The 22,715-nt window shown below is 42.3% G+C and overlaps 1 protein-coding gene and 1 long non-coding RNA gene across 2 annotated transcripts in view; both read left to right on the forward strand.

Annotated features, from left to right (window-relative positions):
- LOC134667791 (uncharacterized) overlaps positions 1 to 22,715 on the forward strand; it is a 537,524-nt gene that overhangs the window by 432,111 nt on the left and 82,698 nt on the right. The window lies entirely within an intron of this gene.
- LOC134667149 (neurogenic locus protein delta) overlaps positions 808 to 22,715 on the forward strand; it is a 32,405-nt gene continuing 10,497 nt past the window's right edge. The window contains exons 1-3 of the mRNA XM_063524450.1: positions 808 to 1,095; positions 9,081 to 9,383; positions 19,546 to 19,606. Coding sequence (XP_063380520.1) covers positions 1,015 to 1,095; positions 9,081 to 9,383; positions 19,546 to 19,606 — 445 coding nt within the window. The 5' untranslated portion in view covers positions 808 to 1,014. The remainder of the gene's footprint in view (positions 1,096 to 9,080; positions 9,384 to 19,545; positions 19,607 to 22,715) is intronic.

Genomic DNA, 22,715 nt, shown 5'->3' on the forward strand with positions numbered 1-22,715 from the left:
GTACTACGGCGCGAGGATACTTGGCAAAGGTTTATTTTATACGAAGTAGTTGATCAAAGAGACTACCTTTAAGTTTCAATTTAGGTAGGTATGTACCTACATACATGAAAAAAGATTTAAATACCAAGAAATCTAAGTAAGAGTAGGTTCTACAACAGGACAGCACTCTTCTGTTAAGTATGAAAATTGAAATCTAAGAAGAATACACATAGGAATACAACTACGCAAGCATTTTACCTTATATCTTTGACCAATTTGTATTGCATCTCACATTTTACTTTAATGAGAGAGTGAGACGCAATGACGTTGGACAAAGAAATTGGACAGGTGGAATACCACCCTTACTAAATGATCGTAGATATTATTAAGTATCTGTGTTCCTACATGTAAACCTACGGTGTTCTACTGACAAGCAAATCTTGTCAGTAGAAAAAAGCGCGAATTTCAAATTTACCATGGGACGATAACCCTTCGTGTCTACATTTTTTAAATTTGCCGCCTTGTTCATCTACTGACAAGATTTGCTTGACCAAGTATAATAATAATTTCCACCTAACTATACATACCTATGGTAGGTTCATTCTATGAACACCTTATAGACGGATAAAAATAACATTACATTTGTTGGTTTTTTTTTTAACTCAAAATAATGCTTGTTTTTTCAATGTGCTAATGCTAAAAACTTTTTACATGGATATGGCACGTGTGACGGTGGGCGCGGGGCCCGGGGGGCGCAGGAGCCGGCAGATGCGCCGCGCAGCGCCATCTCTGGGCGCAACGGCGGCAGCGCGCCAGGTGTCCCGGCCCGCGACCGCCGCGCCTCAGTCCGCTACCACGCGCCGCCGGGATCACACGTCCGTACGGCTACACGCCGCAACTACACGCGCGCGTTTCGAATACCGGTTCGCAAGTGACCACTTTGTGAGTGACTCCCAGTGAAACTCAGTGTACAGTGCTGTGATGGATTGCGAATCCCGTGCTTGCTGACCGACGGCCTAGGCCGGCCTGCGATACATGCTCCGGCGCCGCTGGCCCGGTCGCGCCAGTATGCGCGCCCCTGCGGTGCTGCTTGCCCTGCTAGGGTTTCTACCCCAGGTACTGACACGGGCACTGGCCGTGCGAAACTCTGCAAAACAGAGTCGGAGTTTGTTTACGTGAGTCCAGGGCGGACTGAATGAGACGCCGGCGGAGGCGACGTCGGCCACGACACTCACTTTCCCACGTTGGTGATCGTCCTGGATAGTCGGGAGTCGGTCGTGACCGGGCGCGCGGCCCAGGACGCTTGTGTGTGTCCGATACGTTTACCGAGCAAACATAGTTAGTTGCATAGTTATAAAGAAAGTTCAGGTTTTAATACGGCCGGCGCGCGGGGTCAGCTAGGTCGCGACGCGAGCCTCTTCGTTTTAAAATTAGATGCATTCCGAGGCTTCGAGTGAAGATCCGTATACCTAGCGCTGGCCCTGCCAGGAATAACTCCAGACGGTGCGTTATTTCAGGCAGGGTTAGTAGTTCGCTCCAGTTAACAATGCCTAAGCTGGTTCGTTTATTGTCCGTGGCTAATGCACGCGCATTCTGGCTCCAGTGTCGTCAACTTGTCAAAAACTCAAAAACATAACCTCAAAACACTAGTAACATGGTTCCTTGCTTTACCTATAAATGCGAGGTCGTTGCCCCGGCCGGTCAAGGTTGCGCTGAGGGCTGAAGTCCTGAGCCGTTTCTAGATTTCCTGCACTCCTCGGGCGGCGCCAGCCGGCCGTGAAAATTAATTCATTTCTTACGCTAGGTCGTTCACGTCTAAAGTTCAACATATTCAGCTGCTCCCACTTGCTAAAGTTACTTACTTACCTATCTAACATTACCATAACTCATACGCACCTGGCATTCATATCATACTCATTCATTCTCAAAGTAATAAAATTCCAGTAAAAACCTTTCATAGCAATTAAACTAACGATGAATGCAGCCGCTATAGCAAACAATTTACTTTTAATCTAATAAACAGAGTTTGGTACTCCTTTACCAATTAAGTAATCATTCAGTTACTTTAAGCAGATAGGTAAACAACTTGAAAAAGACTGAAAACAATAACAACCAATAATCAATCTTCATACTAAAAGCTAACAATTCCTTTTAGAACAGTGCAGCCCACAGGCAGATGTGTTTATTTATACCTATTTAACAATAACAGACGTAGTAACATCTACATCTCAGTAAGTAGGTACTTCAGACTCTTCAGAGAAAAACATGATTCACCAAACGATTTGATACTTTTCCAATAATCTACTCGCTGCCATTTCGCTAGCATTTAGGTAGGTCATCTTAAATATTACTACATACATATATTATCTAGTTATAATACTTATTTTGCCCTATCGAAATGTCAGCTAGGCGTCGATAAAAAATCGATAGTTACTCGTAACTAAGTACCTAGTCGGGTCGGTTTTTATTCTCCCGCATCGTGCTGGCTAACATTTCGCGAGGGACCCTATCCCCATGCGTGCGCGCAAAACGACTACTTATTTATTAATGTACGCGAATATACCGTTATTTCACTAACACACATGTACGCGGATTAAGAACGTGTATGTTTGTAGGTGTCGATTCCGGCGACATAGTGATTTTGGATAAGTTTTTAATCGTTTTATAACCAGACGGGCAGGTTAAATTACTAACTATGGTGTCCGGCCGCACACTCGCGTCTTCTATAGATTTAGGTGTCTATTTATAGCCTTGCGTGTGTATGCGTGCGAGTGAGTTTTCAAGCCATTATACATTATGAATGAAGTCGCGTTGTTTCATAAAAAAACGGTATTTTGCGTCCAGAGCGAGGACTGGTTTGCTCCTGGCTACGTGACGACGGCGTGCATTGATGTAATTTGTCCCCCGACCGAGTCGATTCTTTATGATGTAGGTATCGAGCATCCGCAGTGGAAGCGATTGAAGAGCGTTTTTGTTTTGTGGCTCATTATGTGCAAGCTGGCTGCCGAGCCGAGCCGCGGGCATCGCGTGAGCCGCGCCGGCAGCCTCGGAAGCAGCGGAAACACGTCTGCCCAAACCGCAATTCCAATTTCGTGAAATTGTTAATAAGTAAATAATCATCATCGATAGAAGGATAACGCCGTTTAATATGTACACAAACTCAAATTTTATTCGCTTATATTATTTCAATTATATATTTTACCTAAGTTGTTCTGAAACGATTTCGTTAAAAGCTTACGGAATTTCGGGATGTAAAATTAATTACTTTATAGTAGGTAGATAGGTTTCTACTCGGTTAATTTAAACTAGTTTAATCATATAGGTATGTCGATTGTCCTACATATGGACATAAACTTCTTTTTCTAAGTTTGTTCGACATTGCATTTAATGCTGAGATTATTGCTGCATTTTATGAGTATTTCTGTATAATAGTCTGTGAGTATGTAGTATGTACCTACGTATACGTGATTGCTCGGCGCCTGAAGCATATCTAGGACATAGCTGGTCATAGCTCGCATGGAACGCTGTGCGTGTTATTGCGTTATGATTTGTGATATAACTAATATACATTAAATTCGCCCAGCCTACTTCGAATTGGCCGGTAAGTCGCAACATGTATGCAGTATGCACGGTGCACCCACATACAAGCACTGTAAACTAAAAGGTCTCATGTATATTAGAGTTTCGAAGACGCTTCAGCCGTGTCGAGGCGAGGCGGCGGCATAGCTGGCCAGCAGGTGTGCTGGCCGACTAAAGGACTCGACATCTGCTTTTTTCTTAATTTACAATGAATTGTAACTGCTTCGAGTGACTCGAAAGTTCATCACGAGGTCTCTTATCATACTTTGATGTTTAACGACCTCCTTATAGCTCCCAAACGTTAAGGACTAACGTTATACATCTAGTTAAAACTAAACTATGCACATAATTTCGCGGTTCTCCTACCTACTTAACTACCTATGTAAAAAGTTCCCATAGTTAATTTCGAGTTATTACTGTCAAATTTGCAGGATAATGGACGAATCGTAGTCGTAAATATGGTGGTTAGCGCCTGGTGGGTGGCAGTACTTTAGTAACAATGTACAGTTTCTCTGAATTTTCCCAGCGGCCAAGTCGCCACCTGCCGCGATTTCGGCCGTCGCACACGTTTTCACAACAACAATTAATCGCCGTATGTCATGTTAGTCGCAATAAGCATTTAAGTATGTGAAACTTTAACGGACCAACCCTGTTATAATTTTGTCCATTGTCCAAAACGGTTTTTGTTCTATGAGAACCGGCTCAATTATAAGAGACCTCCTTGTACGAAATCCGTATAATCGTCGGTTTTTAACAGCTTAACTATGAGAAACTGTGGTTTGGGTTTCATTGTGCCGGGTATGTAATTGTGGGCCCACGCATGCCGAATAGACGAGTGTCTGCTTCTATATAGCGCGACATCTCTGACAAATGAAGAATTCATTACGGCGCCATCGTTCACCCCCGACCACCACTCCCAGAAGCACGTGACGCGTGACATACGGACCAATACTCACTGAGGTGCAGAATTTCTTTAATTATGAGCTCTTTAAACTTTTTGCCGTACGACCGGACGCTTAATTGATTCCCGATCTCCCGGCAAAAAGGCCGCACGGCCGCCTGGATCATTGATCAGATTACGCAATGTCGCCAAACTGGATGCTCGGGGAAGTCAATATTATGCATTATTTATAAACACACGCATAACTTGACGTCCGTGAGCTTACTTAGCAGGGATTGCTGGAAAGGCTCAATGGCATTCGTAAATTGAAAACTAATTGACATCGATCCTTAAGCGGCGCGTTTTGGTACGGTTTTAATTTTATACTTGGAACTGTACGCTTCTGATTTAAGACTTTATTGTCTTTACGCAAGTATTATTTTAATTTATGGTATTGTCTAAAAGCTACCTCGGATAGGGAATTATTCCGAAACGAGTAGACGTGCCAGCGGTGCTGTGGGTTGCACAAGCGCCATAGCCAAGAGATGAGTCTCTCGAGCTTCTGTGGATGTGGGTTGAAAGTTAAGGTTGTTAAATGACAGTTATGAATGCTCAAATTCACACTGCGAAATAATTACTCAACTACGGAGGCGTTTAAATTAATTGCGTCGTTTCGAGTGTCCCACACTTAGAAACTTTATTGTTCTGTGTGTGGGTAAAGTTTCTAAAATAAAGAAGCAATTATAAGAGTAAATTTGCCTAGTGTCCCCGTACACGTCGGTTACACTTGAACGGGCATGATTAAATTTCTCCATACGAGATACGTCGAGATACGCGCGCAGGTACCGGTGCATAGCGTTTCATAACTAGCGCATTACTATGATGGAGCCGAACTAATTTACTTAATCTGTTAGTATCCAATTCATATGCAGATTTCGATGGGGCAATCGCAAGGAATCTTAAACCTATTCGATTAGATAACTTGAATTTACTGAGCTTCATGCTTCCTACAGACGACCAGTATATGTACGTATCCTATACAAAGCAATCGATATAATTTATGTGGATATGTACTATAAATAGGTATGATTAAACCAATGTAATCGAGTTATTGGTGTTGCAAGTGTTATTTATGTAGGTATAAAGTTCCCAGGAATTCCTAGTATAGACATGATTTATTACGTCTTACGTGTCATTTTTCCTCATGAGAATGTCTAGACTGATTTAATAATAAAGGTGGACAATCAACGAAAGTAATATAAGTTCCGTATTGAATCTCGGTTCACACGTAGGTATAATCCCAATAACAATTCGAGTATGAAGATCGGGCGATACAGCGCGCGATCGCAGCGAGCGAACACCAACGCACGAAATCTCAATTCCCTTGCACAACACGCTTAAACAACCGCAAAATACCTTATTATGCGCTTTCCATATACGATCCAGGCAATCTACGGGCCTATTACGCTCCGTGATTCCCGACTAATTCACAATTCCGACCTTCCATACTAAGTTTCTTTATGCGAGCAGCTGCGAAATTAACAAAGAGCGACTTTTGTCGCGCCGATTTTAACGTTTTGTTCCATTTGAGATGACATTCCGTGTGCAAGACGTCTGAAAGCCGCCCTTTGTGCGATTGTTGCCTCAAAAGTTTTCTCGAAACTTTGGTCATCGCTAGCAACAACACCCATTCATCGTCATGTTTTTTCATTAAGCGATTAATTTATCCCGAGACCGTAGCTATTTTTAATCTGAACATCTTTATGACACGTGGCGCGTAACTGAAAAATAACCGAATAAAAAAATAAATCATACTGCCGTTCTTAATTTATATTATTGCGAATTCGGATGCACCGGAGGCCACATCGTCGCGATATTAAAAGACTGTTTGGGTGTTTATTTTAACACATTTCGCTCGTGTATAACGGCCGAGATGAAAAACATTCCCCTGCGTTTCATTATTTGAGCTATTTTTAGACTTCGCTCAACCTGCCGTCTGGAGCAAAGTGTTTACTGCTGGCTTACTTACATACAATGGTGTTCACATTATTACTCCTTATTAGGTCTCCCTCGTACTGAATCCCTATTAGCGAAGTGTTTGTGCGAGTTCGTTGGGGTTGAGCAATGCGCAATGGACAGGCTGATGTAATAGAACAGTGTACATAATAACTATTTTGTATTATTAAATCATTTTGACACATCAATTCCGCATTAGTCGGTAGTAGAAACTCGGTATAATTAAAATAGAAAAAGAATTAATGTACCACGATATGTTACCGGTCGGTATCTCTTGCGCGATCGTCTATCTATTAGGTAGACCTACTCAAATCAATTTAGACGGTTTTGTGAGTCTTACACCGTCGCAATTAATGCTACAGCCATTGCTTTCTTCGAAAAAAAAAACATTGAATATTAATGTTCACGAGTCTGACGTCGAACGCATTAAATGTAAAGTCGTATGTTAAATAAATGAGACTCATCTCGAACGCATTTAATTGATTGGTGGCACACAAACCTTACATAATCGAAGCCTACCAAGGTAACATAAATATATTCAAAATTAATTTAGGTAAACATCGGTAAATAGAGGCAACGTCATAAAGCTTAGCACTTTAAAAGCCGTATTTTAAAACATCAATCAGGCAGGTGTCAAACCGCCCGAAGACATCATAAGATAAAAGTTATTCGGTAGTCGAGCAGTAAGCATTATTTAATTGTTAGTTTGTGGTCTGCCCGCGGCTGCGCCCGCGCTCGCCGCCGTCCCGTTGCCTTTTTTACCAGCCTAATTGTTTAATTTACCGTTTAACCTAAACCATAAACTGTAACTCAGACTCTAAAGGTCATACATCCAATTACTCACTATTAAATCCAACGTAGTTGAATGAAAGAGATCATATACTTAGATCTGCACCGCCCAAATTACTTGGCTACTAAAATTGATAATCAAAGTTCCTATGCCACAATTTATCATAATCCGTGCTACTATGTATAACTCGTTTTATAAACAATACATCAACTCGATAACAAAAAAGGGGATGTTTAGAGTGCCCGTAACTTTTTTTGGAGCATTTTTTTCTTTCCGCTCCTACCTGTAGAACCACGTGGATGAGTGAAGAGCGAGTCGACCTTAGCTAGTTAGAATGGTTAGAGCGAGATGTAAAACGACTCGCTTTACACTTTCTTGAGTCCAACCCTAGCCCCAGCAGGCAGGAAGTCTGGTGAAATCTGGTGTCTTTTTTACCACATTTGTTTAACCGGGGGTAAGTTTTGACACAGACAGTCCTACTGATGAGATAACACTGAATGCCCCATTGTTCGTCATTCAGATTCTTTAAGTTAGCGATTATCGCTTGATATTCGTGGGAATCGCAGTTTATCACTCAATTTGAGAAAATATGGCGTTTTTATGACTAATAATTTGCTTAAAAGTTATATATATACGAGTATTAATTACGAGACGGTCGATCTAAGGACAGATTATTTAAAGTTTATTATCAGCTTAATTATTTAAGATTCAAATCACGACAGCATTTAATAGCGGGAGTCATATTTTATGAATCTAATTTATAGTAGCCCATCAAATAATCAATTAGATCGAAAGGAAATGATTTTTGTTTTTATTAAGTGGCAACACTACCCATACTAAGCCGGCGGTGATTCGCTGAGACGCCATAACTTAATATCTACCACTTCCTTCCGATGCCATATAAACAACGCTCCTTCCCATTCAAGCCCCGTCTCTAATGAAATTAAAAGTAAGTTTAAGTACGCTTAAGGACTGCCTCTAATCAAAATAATTATGGGACGACTGTTTAGTGCATGGTTAGGCGCATTCTCTGGTGTATTAGCCTTAGAGCTGAGCCCTTATACGACAACTGTGCGTATTAATATACAAGGGTTAAACTACCCTGGAGGGAACAAAAACTCGCTATTATTATTCATATTGACAAAAAACCTCGGGGGATTCGAGTCGTTTAGCTGACGACTGCTTATCTATCAACATCAGTAGCCACATATTTTTCATCAATTTTTGATCCTGGCAGCGCAGAAAAAAATCGTTCAAAACAATGCGTGGGGGATCCGAGTATTTGACAATTTTAAATACGCGTTTTCGTTATCAACGGATGTTTAAATATTACTTTCGCAAACTCGTATTAGTTATAGTTGCTCTGTGCAACATAATATTGAATTGCTTCTAAACGCAAAAACGCTTGCTACGAACTTTCAATCGTCCCCCGTATGCTTAGCAGTGCGTTCGAAATATAAATCGGGTTAAGGGTGTCGCGCACAGTGAAGTCACCCCACATGCTCGCAACCCTATTTTTGAACGACCCACATAGTGTCCAGTAAAACCGTTAATGTCTCCCGGTCGATACAGCACGGCCAGTTGTGCAAATACTCGATCTGTTTGAGGATTACATCTTGGGGGTGTCGAAAGTTGTATCACTTACACCAGGCTCCCTGTTTGTCTTGTCAATACGATGTTGATAAATGGACTCGACTCTAGTGGAAACACATTTACGTCGTTGCTTTTATTACTAATCTCCATAAAAGGTTATTCGACCGTTATTAGTTGAAACTCGGAGTTTGCTTTTTGGACAGTTGATTTAGAGCCGTACTTTAATTGAATGTTTTGTTTCAGGTGCTGACATCTGGTTTCTTCGAACTTAGGATAAAAAGTTTTACTAACCCGTTGGGTAGGTTAAGTAGTGGCCAGTGCTGTGATGGTTCCTCAAGTAGTAGTGATGCGCCTTGCCTGGCGCCGTGCAGGACTAAATTCCGCGTGTGCCTCAAGATTTACCAAGCGAATATCGATACGACATCACCTTGTACCTTCGGTGATATCACGACCCCAGTGCTAGGAGGAAACTCTTTGGATGTGCCCAACCTTAATGTGAAAGGATTCACCAATCCCATCGTGTTCCCGTTCGACTTTACGTGGCCGGTAAGTGTTCAAACTCCTTTATATTTAACCTACGACTGTGGTTCATAACGACCCAACACTTCATTAATTTTGTAAGCAATAGTAAAATCAATACGTCGTAAAAAAGCATTAAGTAGCAGCCCTACATCAATAAATCAATGCCGCCGATGTTACCAACATTCAAATTCCAATAATCCACGAAGGCCGCGTCCCGGCCGCTGTAAATAATAGTAAAAAAGAAATTACGGGATTCTGTATTCAAATTTGACAGAAGCGACGACGATAAGAATACTTGATGGTTTAACGAGCGCGTGGGACGGTTCAAGCTTTCAATGGTTCATTTTTAATTAATTATTAAATCGTCGTACGTGTGTTATTAGAGGTAGTTCTTGGTTAACCTTCGGCGCGCCGCGTTCTCATCTCCAGACGATTACCTACTTAAAGTCGGCTGGGATCGTGATTCGATATTGTAATTACCTGTTATTTATTTACTTGTTTAGATCTATCTCGCGTCCAAGGATAACGGACATCTTAATTGGGCCTAAGTTACGGTTATTCCGCCGGCGTGAATTGTCTCTGGCCGCACTGTGGACACTGGAGGTTTCGAGTGCTATTTGTATTTTATTTAGCGGCCCGCTTCAAATGTCGTACCGTCTCGTAATGTTTGAACAAACAAACGCTCCTAAGCTCGGCCGCTTGCATAAGCTCGGACCATCTGGAGAAAAACGTGGCATTTGGTAACTAAAGAAACTGCAGGTAGACAACTGTGAAACACACACCGCAACGAAATTTAAGACTTTATACAATGTGGATCCTGTATCTCCCACTAGCCGCGTAGTTCCGAATGAATTGATGCTAAATTGAAACTTCCTGTTTAAATTCCCATAGTGGTCTATTGTCAAACATATGGTGCTCGGGAGTCTCGGGACCAATTGAGCGAAAGCCACGCGAAATAATCCCGTCTATCGAATTTCGGCAGTGACAGTGACGGCCGAAGCCGATCGTTGCCACGTTTTCACGCCATATGTCCTTTATCTTAGCCGTAGCCCGGCGGGTAAATGTCTCCCATTTGCTGGAACATTACATATGTTATGTTCTGCTCCGGCAGATCCTTTATACTCGCCGAGGAAGCACTCGACACGTCACGGCCTCACGACCTATACCGATCGTGCTGAAGATAGGTGCGTCGCATTAAATTATAAGTATAATTCACCCTAAGGAGCATTATTAGCTGAGTTTTTCCTCACAATGAGGTCATCGACGGACCGAGAAGAGCCTGTTTCACGAGGCATATCGCCCGCACGAATAAATATGTACGCGGCGCGTAATGTTGGTATATGCCTGGTACACGTTCTGCGCGCCTTCGTGACTGGCCGGGCAGGTGAACGGCGCTCGCTTTAAAAAGGATCGGCGGCGTTCGATTTTCGAAATTGACATTTTAATTTAGTCATCGACGAGCCGTGTCGATGGCCAGCATCACAATATTTTGAAACGCGATCCGCGCGCTCCGCCTCGGCTAACGGTCGAGGTTGTATTACATCCCTGGAGTCGGGAGAGTCGATTTCGTCACAAATGCATCTGAACTTTTTATCTGATCCGTAGTGAAATAATCCCGGCCATAACCAGATACGACCTCCCGATAATAGGTCATGAGCATATTAATATTACTGACAACATCGAACAGTGAAATTACAAGCACGGCGTGCGCGTTAACGACGCATAGAAACGATTCATCATCCGTTTAAAGAAAGAGATGGCTCACTCCAAAAAGAAATCTCATTTGTATTCAGCCGCCCGGCTGGCGGCTGGGTTTCATTTATTTTACTCTTAAACAATTTGTGTTTGTAAATCACAATTTTTATATTGTAATGCGGCTTTGTGAAGCCCGTTAGACCGGATGTCGCGGCATGAGCGACTCGTCGCACGTAGCTTGTAAGCGAGTTTAATTGTTACGTGTCTCGAGGAAAGGTTAATGCTGCTCAGGGCTAATTGTGCCCTTCGCGGGGCTGCTCTGGGTAGGAGAATGAAACTGTTCATTCATTCACTACTCGTAAGGACCGTTACTCGGCGCCATTTTGATCCGCAATTAAATACTTATTTTTAAAGATGAGGGAAACGGGGTATCGCAAGGTGTACTCATACCGCGAGGTAAAATGTCAGAGTGTACTTCCGCGCATGCCTCGCGCGTACCGCCCGCTGACCGTGAACTATACTTTTTATAGATTCACTATAGATCCGTATTGCTTTAGACATTACTCATCTCGGTTTATCTTGATAAATGGACTCGCATTGTTGTTAAATTGTCGATAAAACTGGTAGAAAAATAATTTGAATTGTTATGTTATTAGTTAATTGTATAGGTACGTAATTCGTTCGGCGATTTATAACAGATAACTGTGTCTATGTCTATTTTGTGTCATCATTGCTTAGGTACCTATAATAGTTTCATAAAAAGTAGATGGCAACTTTTTCGAAGACAGCTTCTCGAGAGCATTATTTATGTTACCGGCAGGCATTTTTCCGGAAACCATTTTCACTCGTGTCTTTAATAACGAATGGAGACATAAACTAACGAGTTTCCACCTAACTAAGGTTAATTAAATCAGAGCGAGTTATTCACATATTTGAGTTTTTATACTTTTGTACATTTTTTAAGTGTCTATTCGGTTCGGCCGAGCGTGGCGTTCCCAGCAACGCGGGGGGCGCGCTACAATTGGTTAATTGTGAATCTTCCAAACCTAATCTACAGAATTAATTGTGACGTTCCACAGAAAAAGGTACCTTATGGCGGCCGGCGCTTACGTTGCATAGCGCCGCAATAATATTGGAGCGGCGTTAATGATAGCGTAAGCGCCAACCGCCATAAGGTAACTTTACCCGTGGGACGTCACAATTTTATATGTTAAAAATGTATAGGTAAATATGCCGCTATTCCGACGCCTTTAAGTGAAAACAAGTACAGCAGCAGTATGCAAATTACAAGTTATGAAAAACGACGTTTTTAAAAATATTCCAGAACACAATAATATGTCTTATTAACATCGGCCGTCTGCAAGGAAACAGACAACTAACAAGAGATTGTTACACACTTTGCATGTTTCGTCAATAGTTTCACGCTCTACATCCATATGTATGCGCGTACGTAATTTAGCATTTCAATGAAAGTCAACCCAGTAAGAAAATGCCTTGGCAAGGTTCGAATATCGAAGCAGATTAATAAGATAACGTTGTGACGTCAGTGAATTCGAATTTCAAAACAATAGTACGGTAACGCACGATGCCACAGAAGCCGAGACATTGTCACCGTGAGAACGCTGCCACTTCTTGCACCGCTAGCGGCCTCTCCATTAGAAAGTAATTAACAATACATTTCACGTCGCATAAAAACTTCACACCACGAATTGTAACATGAAACTGGGTTCAAATCGCCCATAATTACGATCGAATTGTAATCGGTTATGCGGGCATTGTTATTCCGCGAGCGAGCCGTTACATAAGCCCGGCACACACGAAAAACGGAAAACGTTGCCTTCGTACTTGTTACTTCGAACGTCGACTTGTTACTTCATACTCGTAATGCGATAGTGCGTCGGACGCTTTATATTAAACCATAGCTCGCCGAGCACAACTTCCGTCTGCCGAGTTTTTTCACGTAGAGAACGCTCTTAATAATTTCCTTTATCTCAATCCGCCCGCGCCGGGATCCTCTTAAAATACTTACCCCTACATCCGCTTCTTTTAATAAAGTCTACCGAGCTACGGAATGCCTCACGGTCTTGCTCTCGTCGACACCGTCTTTATCTCCGGGCAATTAATACAGAACAAAAAATTAAATCACGAGTATATTCCTCGTAAATGCGGAATGACCGCCATTGCAAATCAACTTAATAACGATTTCATAAGTTTCAAATTTAAACAATCGGAGCGTGTATAATTGGTGCGGTCGCATTGTTCACGTGAGTGCGCAGGTATTCGGCAACCTTATCAATTAACGGCGAGTTTTCTACTGAATCCGCCTAAATAAACCAACGCACAATAGCCGCGATGCCTCAATTATACCGAGCTTGCCGGGTGCTAAAACAACAATCCCACGTCCACACTTCTCAAATAAAATCTCACTTGAGATTATGATTAGTCATAGACAAGAAGATAAAGAAAATAAGCTCATCAACCGAGTGAATAGACAATAAACTTTACCGGTTTTGTTATTACGGCCGGCTAGAGCCGAACGCTAAGAAAACACTCCTTTTTCAAATGGGCGCTCGTTTACGGTCACATTCTGACATTTTAATTGCATCTCTCAAATCATTTACGGCCACTAGTAAAATTGTTCAAAGAGCCCGATAGATATTTGGAAAAGTTTGCAGGATTTTTTTTTGTTGTAACTAAAGTCAGAAATGAGTAACTAAAGTATTATCAAAATCGGCTTCGTCGCGTCGCATAATAATCTGCATTTTAAGCTGCGTTCCATTTTTATTAGTTGACGGCGGTGGCCGTTCTCACGTCGCGAGGGCGCATCGAGCCCTCAAATCTGCAATGATGAAATTCCTCGCATTCCTGGCTTTATTCACCACACGCGCTCACTTTCTAGGAATTCTGAGTCGCAGTAAGCTCATGTGGCGGGCGGTATCCACGGCCGCGCGAATAAATCCCGCTCATTATTTAGATACATACCAAGCAAAGGCGCACTATTATACACTTGCATCTTTTGAGCATTATACGCCATACGTGTCAAAGGCCGGTCATAATCTGGGAACTACTAAACTGTAGACGGTCGTTTTACATACGAGCATACGACTGATAATATTGGTTGCGCGCGATTACATCTCGATGTTCTATTGAAGATTCCACTCCGGGATGTTTCTCGGAATGCACGTCTCCATTGTTGATCCTCTAGATTAGCCGCTGGTTATCGCTCTTCTTGTGATTGTAAAACGCACTTAGTTTATTTCCATTCGCTACGACCGTGACCAGAGTACAAACTCGTCAGTTTTCTATGTATTACTCATCGGGTGGATTGTCGGTTCTCATGGTATGCAAAGTAGAATGGGAAACCAGTTAGAGTTCAGTCTATCGGAGAGTTCCACGTATTTTCACTCGATTACAATTAAATCAATCCTAAACTTTTTAAATAAACACTCGAGATTAATTTTGTTAAGGTCAATTTGGGAGCTTGAACTTGAGGAGCATGTTTTATCTTAATCATTAATGATGGGTTACGTTACACGTTTAATTCGGTGCGGGCCCCTAATTATAAATATCGTTTGTGATCGTGTCTCGACCTGCGCGCCGGCGGAGGCTGTCCGCGCATCATCTTAGGATCGGATCCGGGTGAGCTGATAATGAGCTGTTTATTTGTACCGCGGATTCGATTTCTTTACCCTTCTCTTATCGTCTCGATCTAAGCTATCCGACGGTTCCAAAATTTGTTAACTTTATTTTAATTATTATACAGGCTGACACATATTAGATTATACTCCTTTTCAGATCTGATTCCTTCCATTGCGAATAAAAGTTAAAATAATTTATTAATTCGTGAGTCGTTGAAATAAACATAGACATACTAACTAACCAAGCACCTGCAATAATATGTTGCACAACGAAGGCCGCAATAATATCTGACACGATCTTATTTGTAGAGCCATAAGAGCGTATCACATATTTTTGCAGCCTTCGAAGAGTAACATATTATTGCAGGTGACTGTACAAATATTAGTATATTATTACAAAATATAGGGACTTAGGGACATAGTTTGTTTAATTCATAGGTACATTTTTTACTTAAATTGTTTGACAGTATATATATAATACTTAATAATATACATGATCGCTAGTCAAGCATTCAATTTATGATTGATTACAAATAAAATCCACTTAATTAAATCGGCTTTTTAAAGAGCTCTAAAGATATATTCACAAACGCTCCTCGCCCTGTATCGCCCTGTATGCTCCATTCAAATCATTCCATAGTTTATTGCGGACATTTTCATGTTTGGGATTTGGGATTCCAGCAGCGGTCCGCCGGCGGATGCCTCGTGGGCCAAAGGTAGCCGGTTCGTTTTTCACTTTAGCCAGTAGGTATTCAGCCCCGAATTCCTACCGTGAAGTCGCTTTTTTCGCGATGATTGTAATTGAGGGCAATAAATTGTTAATGTCTGACTTATTTCGTGTCTCCGAGCGGTCGTTATTAGCCGAAACGGTTAAATGTTTATGTATCACGGTTACAAAACCACAGGTTCGTTCTGATATTGCGGCCTAGGCCCGCGTATGGCAGTTAAGCTTTTAATAGCCGTCTAAACACTGTTAATTTTCCTCTTGATGTTTGTATTCTTGCTAACTGATTGCGGCAATGCTGGGGTCCATTATCACCTCGATTTAGTGGTTAATTTTTATGATTGGCGTGTGAACAACATTATTGGGTAAATTTATTAGTAACTAATGTCATCGGTTTCACAATGGACCCATGCGAAATCATCTCGAAAATTACGCCATTTACTGAGTGGCTATATCTTTTATTATCATTACAAGCTTATAAACTGCTGTTTGAAAGCTTTTTAATTTATTGCGCGCGCAGCGCAATCCGGTTCGGCGCAAGAGACATGAAATATGATAGGTATGTAACATTAAATTGAAATCTAATAAACGTATTAAATCTTTACAATGGGACTCATTGGACCACTTCCAGCTATCCTTATAAATCCAAATGATTTATTTTGACGTTACTCTTTCAAGTTTTAAGTGCTTTAAATCCGTTTACATTAAGCATTCCATTTAGGTGTACAAACAAAGGATTTCTCTCGTTTAACAATTTGAATTTGGAACGCCGTAAGTTCACATAGCCCGCGAGGTCGGCGGTTGAGAACGTCTCACTTTTGTCTATATATGCGTCCGAGACGTGCTTGTAGCGACAAGGATAACCCGGCCGAGTCACAATGCATTCCGATATAAACATAGTGGTCGTGTTTGGACGAATACGTAAACCGGCGGATAGGCAAACACAGTTGAGAGGCTCCGGTACCGCTCGGCGCACTCGCGTTTAACACGAAACTGCTTAGCATTCTAGCCGAATGCACGTGTACTGTCGCCAATAAACCGTCGACCTGGATATTTTTTGTGGGAGAATATTTCGACAGGAAGTCTCCCGTTCGCACGACATTTATCGCAATAACACTAATAGCTCATGCTATTTTATTGCATCGAAAAGGACCAATTCTGGCGGCGAGCGCAGGTCAACGCACCGCCGGGCGATCGGCCATGCCAAAATAGAAGGAAGATAAATTTAATTAAAAGCATTAATAATCCGAATTAAACGCTCTCGAAACGCTTAAATAATGAAACACGTTACGCGTCCTGTATCAGCCAGACGTTGAAATTTGCATATCTTTTAATTTGACGTATGGTGCGGCATCGTATCGTATCAAAAAAGATCAAATGGAATTTGCGAGTGTTTTTGTTATTATCATTGGGATTACAGACCTTATGCGGAGCATTTTAAGTATTGTAACAATCGTTCAGACGCCGGTGCCGGCTGGGTGCATCGAAACCTGTCCTCGCCGCGGTGTAACAAAGTGTGAAATATGAAATCACGACTCTACTTGCCGGTGTTTGCGTTCCAAATATTTTCTCGTGTCGAAACTCGAAAGCGAGGCCTAATACGTTTTTCCCGATGTTTTATGAATACTTTCGATAGTATACTGTAAAGAGTGGAACGAATAATCAGGGCGCGACCTTGTTCCATTTTAATCTCACCTGAATACAAACTTTCATTACAGTGTCGAGCTCGTAGAATCTAGTCGCCACTCAACGGACCAACTTAAACGTTGGTACCTAAAACATCTGTTGCAGTTTACCCGCATTTATTTCTATAGCAAACAAAACAATGGTCGGGACACGTGGTAAGCGCCAAAACGGCCGGCACCTGATTCTTCCCTTTGTCCGAAGTCATAAAACTCATAAAGATCCCAAACACATGACGTCCAGCACTAACGAGCCTCGGTCGTTCCCACGTATCCTTACATTGAGTATTTTAATTAATAACAAATATGACGTCGGAACGGGCTCTGATATTGAAGTAGCCTCTCTGGGCACCCTCATAAAACGATTATCAAACAATTCCCCAACATTCAGACCGCATCATATCAGTCTATTGCTTCGTTTAAGTCGATTATACAATTTAACGCATCGCGTTCAGGCGTAGGATTAATGCGTTGTGATACAGCGGTCTTTTTATTATTCAACTCTTAAAAATAACATTCATATTCTGTAATTTGAATACTAAGGATTCTTATTTAGCACTTTAATCGACAGATCGTTCGAATGTAGCTTATTTCAAAATTGGAACTCGAACTACGAGTACCTATTGGTCGTTAATATATCATAAATAAAGTGGCGTTCACGACACGTTTCCTTAATTGCGGGCCGAGTAGGTAACAAGTCTATGCAACTCTGTGTACGGTATTGCCAGCTCGACGCGTTTATAAAGGCTACCTGCACACGTACGCTTACGTCGGCCACTTTTTATGGCCGCGTCGAGAGTCACTGTCGTGGGAACCGGCATATACTTACGCCGCCACAGCTGACCGAAATGCGCTCTCCATACTCGATTAACAAATCAATACGACTACTACGACTTGCCATATTTGATCGGTTACGCGGAGTCCCAATCATAATGTATTTTGACAACGCGCCGTGTATCGCTCCTTATTCATAAAATATTACGGGCGTTAAATGGTCGTTTTATGCGATAAAGGTGGAGCTGCGAGGATTTAAGGCTCACATTTGTCCATCCGCAGCAGCCTGCTTATTAGTATGCAGAGGCGGCGATAAGACGTCCGCTCGTATTGTCCACGTATTAACAAAACGCTCGTTATAATTTCGTCTAAACCCAACAACGACACCCATACCTTAATTGAAACCCGGTCGATAAGCAATTAAACGGCTTATGAATAAGTAAACTCGTTTCGAGAAGTAAAGAGCTCGTTTTTAGCGCCCGTGTGACGCTTCGAGAAACGATGATTTCTCGTAGTGACAATAATCATTGTCTATAGGAGGCGCGTTTCCTATGCAAATATGTCATTGTTGAGCGCATGGTGCCCATGCAAATAGTGTTTTCATTCATCAAGCTAATTGACAGCGACATCTGTCAGAGAAACTGAATCACTCCTTAAGAGCTGTGATCAAGTGAGTTAAACGGTGACCCTACCATCCGGCCCGGCAGCTGCCGTGACGTGCTCATTGTAATTATTCAGCCCGGCTCCCCTTCAAGATTTCATACGCCATTAATTCCCGTACAAACGTCTCCGCCGAACTTAATTGCCCGATAATCCTTTAACGACTTCAGCCCAAAATCAACAAGGCTTAATTTTTGATCTTGTAAATTGTTTATTAACGAGTACGGGTCCGATTGGTCGCGTAATTAAAGCTCGATTAGTGAACTGTTAAAGGTCGGGGAACATCGGAGCTGTGGTCGTGCGCGCGGGTCGAGATGCAACCTCGATCCGAGTTTATGCTTCAAACAACCGGTTCTCTGGTGGGAGAAATTTTCATAACCCAAGAGACTAGCATTCCGAAACTCTGAAAGAGCTCCACCAGGGGCTACATATATTACACTTGGGTTGCGAAATATTCTTAACTCTTAACTGATTCATGCGGGATACCTCCGTTTTTGCAAGAGCGGAACTGGTGCGCTGTCACCCATAAAACTCGTCGATAAGTGTCGTCGCAGGCGCCTCGAAGGTGTTGACTCGTCGCGTTATCGTTTATAATCGATTTAGACTGCCGTTTCGCCTCCTTGTGTAAACATCGACAAAATATCAATAGCTCCCTATCAGATACGCGGAGCTATTTTTTAAGGCCCGACACCATTACGGAGTCCCATATTGGGCACATTAAATTGTAACAGAGTCGACACTCCGTTTGTATTATTTTTAGCGTTTATTAAAAACCATTTCGCTACCATCTGCTCCCGTGTTCACCTGTCCATCATGCTGGTAATTTACACTCGTTCGCGAGCCCGGCACCGGTCGAGCTCCTCGTAAACTAAGGGAAATATTTGTACTGACCCGCCGCACCCATACTTAAAGGTCTCGTTTTTAAAGATGCATTATCTTGATTAATTGTGTTGACATAAAAATCTCGTTTCGTTTTATATGTAAAACTTTAATGGTTATTTTCTGTTTTTCAGGGCACTTTCTCGCTCATAGTCGAAGCGTGGCACGACACCAACGAGACGTCGAGATCTGACGGTGAGTTAATGACTTTATGATAAGAAGGGTCATGATCATGAAATCGCCGAAGCCGTTTGTAAAATTCGAATCACGTCTGTCACGAGTCGCTCACATTCAGGTTTCACTGTAATTCTGGGTGTTTATCGTGCATTTAACGGACAGCATGTATATTTGAATGCTCATATTATCATATCGTGGAAGACAAAAATGTTCCCATGGCTGTGGCGATTGGCGTGCGGGGCACGCGGCGGCGCGTGAGTCGCGTCGCAATGCGCACTATTCTAATAAACGCAGCCTTCTGTAGGACGAAAATTTAGTAGAAATGTTGTAATATATTCTAGTGGCCGTTGTCTGTAGGTATACTCGTTACTTAGCACGGGAAACAAATCGAATCGCTGATACCGCGTCCGCAGCTATCAAGGTTTCGTGACTATTTTATGAGCAAGCCACTACATGCTACAAATTACAGCTGCCATGTGCGCAAATAAATATTTTTGATTATTATCGTTTGATTTACATTTGAAGTACGATCGGATCAATAAGTTCGGCACGGATATTACTAGTCTAAATGCTCAATAAAGATTCGACAGCGGTTTACTATCATGCGACATAGCGTGACCGAAAAAACGGTTCCAAATGAATTCTACCCACCGTAAATACATCATCGGGGTAATTCGCTTAGCTTCTGCATTACCACGCACACAAACACTCCAAAATATGACAACTGACAACATAATGTTGGATACGGGTCATGTTCCAAATTAAAGCCAGACTTTTCAAAGGCAGTCGAATAATATACCGTGTCGTTATCTTTTTTTAGAATCCAGTTTCGATTTTCTAAAATAATGGTAGACGCGAAAACTGCCGCTCCGCCCACTTCTTAATTAGATTCCTGCTGCACTCTGACCGACATAATTACTATCCTGACCAACAAAAAAACCCTGGTGATTTACTTAGAAGAGATTTGGAGATACGGGGAGGCTCTACGAGCCGGTTTACGGCAATCATTAGCCTCCGAGTGGATAGCAGAGGTCGGGCATATTTTAATACCGCTCGGGAGCGATGGGCGGCGCTCACCACTACCGAGAAATGTTACCAACAGAAATCTAATCAACCGTAATAACAGGTTACACGCACGCCGTTTGTGCTCACTTACTATCGACTCACCGGCTAATTCTTAATTAAATCACATTCGTTTTTTTTCTAAAAGAACAGCTGCATTTGCACTAGGCCGTTACGCAAAAAGATCGCTCATCGCCCCTGGTTCGTTTAATTTTTGTGCAGGCGTACCGAAGAATAGCGACGATGACTTAAGAATTCAATATATCATAGATAAACGCGCAATTGTGTAGAATAGCGCTTGTTCATGGACGTATAAAGGGATTCTTGCGCTAAACAAACAACTACAATGGCTCCTCGCTTCTCTGGCGATGTTGTCGCTCGTTCCTTCACCAAAATCTTTTGTGCGCCCGAGGCGGGCACCTGGCCGGTAACGGGCCTACATTGTTTACCGCGAGGATACACCTCGGAGGGAAATCATTTTTTAGTTTACACTTCATCTTTCGTCGTAGGGCTTGAGCTGGGTAAAAAAACCAAGGAAGATGGTCCGGAAGGTTCAATTTATGATTCAACAGGCTCAGGAAGCGCCGACGACAGATGCTAAGCACATGCATCGGGATAATGGAGGGCACACTCCACTGTCTCAGTTTGTTTAGTTTACATTTACGATTATTGCACTGCTTCGCTTTACACCTCCATATAGATGAAACCGGAAAAAAGAGCGTGTGAAAAGTATCGATAAGATTCGTAGCAATTACTTGTCTGGGCCAGTGCGTTCGGCCCGGGGCGGTGCTACCGCGCGGCGCGGCCTGGTATTACACGACCGAGATGCGATTATTGATACAGTTATGTTGTGACGGCTTGCTATCTCGTTATCCGCCGTACGATATTAGTCAATTCATTACTCTTTAGTATTCGTCTCTAGCTCTGTTCCTTTCGTCCTTGTAAATTAATAGGTACACTCATTACTTTTCTCAAAGGTTAAGCTCTAAATATGTAACGTCTACATTGCGCAATCAGGCATTCATAGGATTCTCCGCGCGGAACGAAAATGTCAATTTTCTCACTAAACAATGGGGAACTTAAAACGCGAGTCGTCTCGTGACTCCCTTGTCGCAAAAAACTGAATCCGTGTGTTAATTGATTTAAAAAAAATAACTAGCGCGGCACGATGAAGCCGAATACTCGTCGAGCCTGTAGTGGACAGTTTTATAAACAAAAGGAGTGCGTGGTGTGTACACAATCCATTCATGAGATGCCTTTTCCCACACCACGCGGCTAGAGTGGGGCGGCAGGTGCCGGCAGGTGCGTCAGAGACAGCGGCGACCGAAGTAATGATGGCGGACCAAGCTCCACAGTTTCGATTTCATTCGAACGCCAGCGCTCACTAATTAGACCAGCGTCGCGATCCAGTTTAGGCGATCGATAGACGTTGTCAATCTACGGGCTACATAATGAATGCGAGCTTCGCATCCGGTGGGCTATTGATCGATGGATCCCGCGACGGAAGCGTCGCGTGAGCTTCCCAAATCGCGCAGCATCCACCGATAACCCGAATTATCGGTTATTTCACCTTTTGTTTTTGTTTATCGACCGTTCTCTACTCTCGTTTTATTTGTATTGACCTCGTAATTACTGCACCGGCGGGCGAGCCACGTACTGCCTTTAAATGCGTTATTTATTTGTGAATCGGAATTACATTATTAGATGATAGCGCACACCTTCATTTAATATAGTTACGGCTTCGAATTGGGATAATGGGTGTAATTTGTGCGGTTTCATGCCGGACCGTTGGTAACGTTTTGACGGCGAGTAATGCGTCTATGCAGAATAGAAACGTCTTAACGCATTTGCAATTTTCTACAAATTGCTTAGTCATTCGGATGTTGAGGGTTAGCAGTGTTAGCACATGTAGGTCTACCTGTCCGCGAGGTAAAACGGCACCAATTTATTGTCATAAAAAAAACTCAAATTTAAGCTGACACTTCGTAATCATTACGAACTGCTTAACACTAAATTCTTCAAATTATAAGTGAAATGTTTTTCTAAGAGTCCTGCTAGCCATAGC

This window comes from Cydia fagiglandana, chromosome 1 (genome assembly GCF_963556715.1).
Source record: "Cydia fagiglandana chromosome 1, ilCydFagi1.1, whole genome shotgun sequence".
Taxonomy (NCBI): Eukaryota; Metazoa; Arthropoda; class Insecta; order Lepidoptera; family Tortricidae; genus Cydia; species Cydia fagiglandana.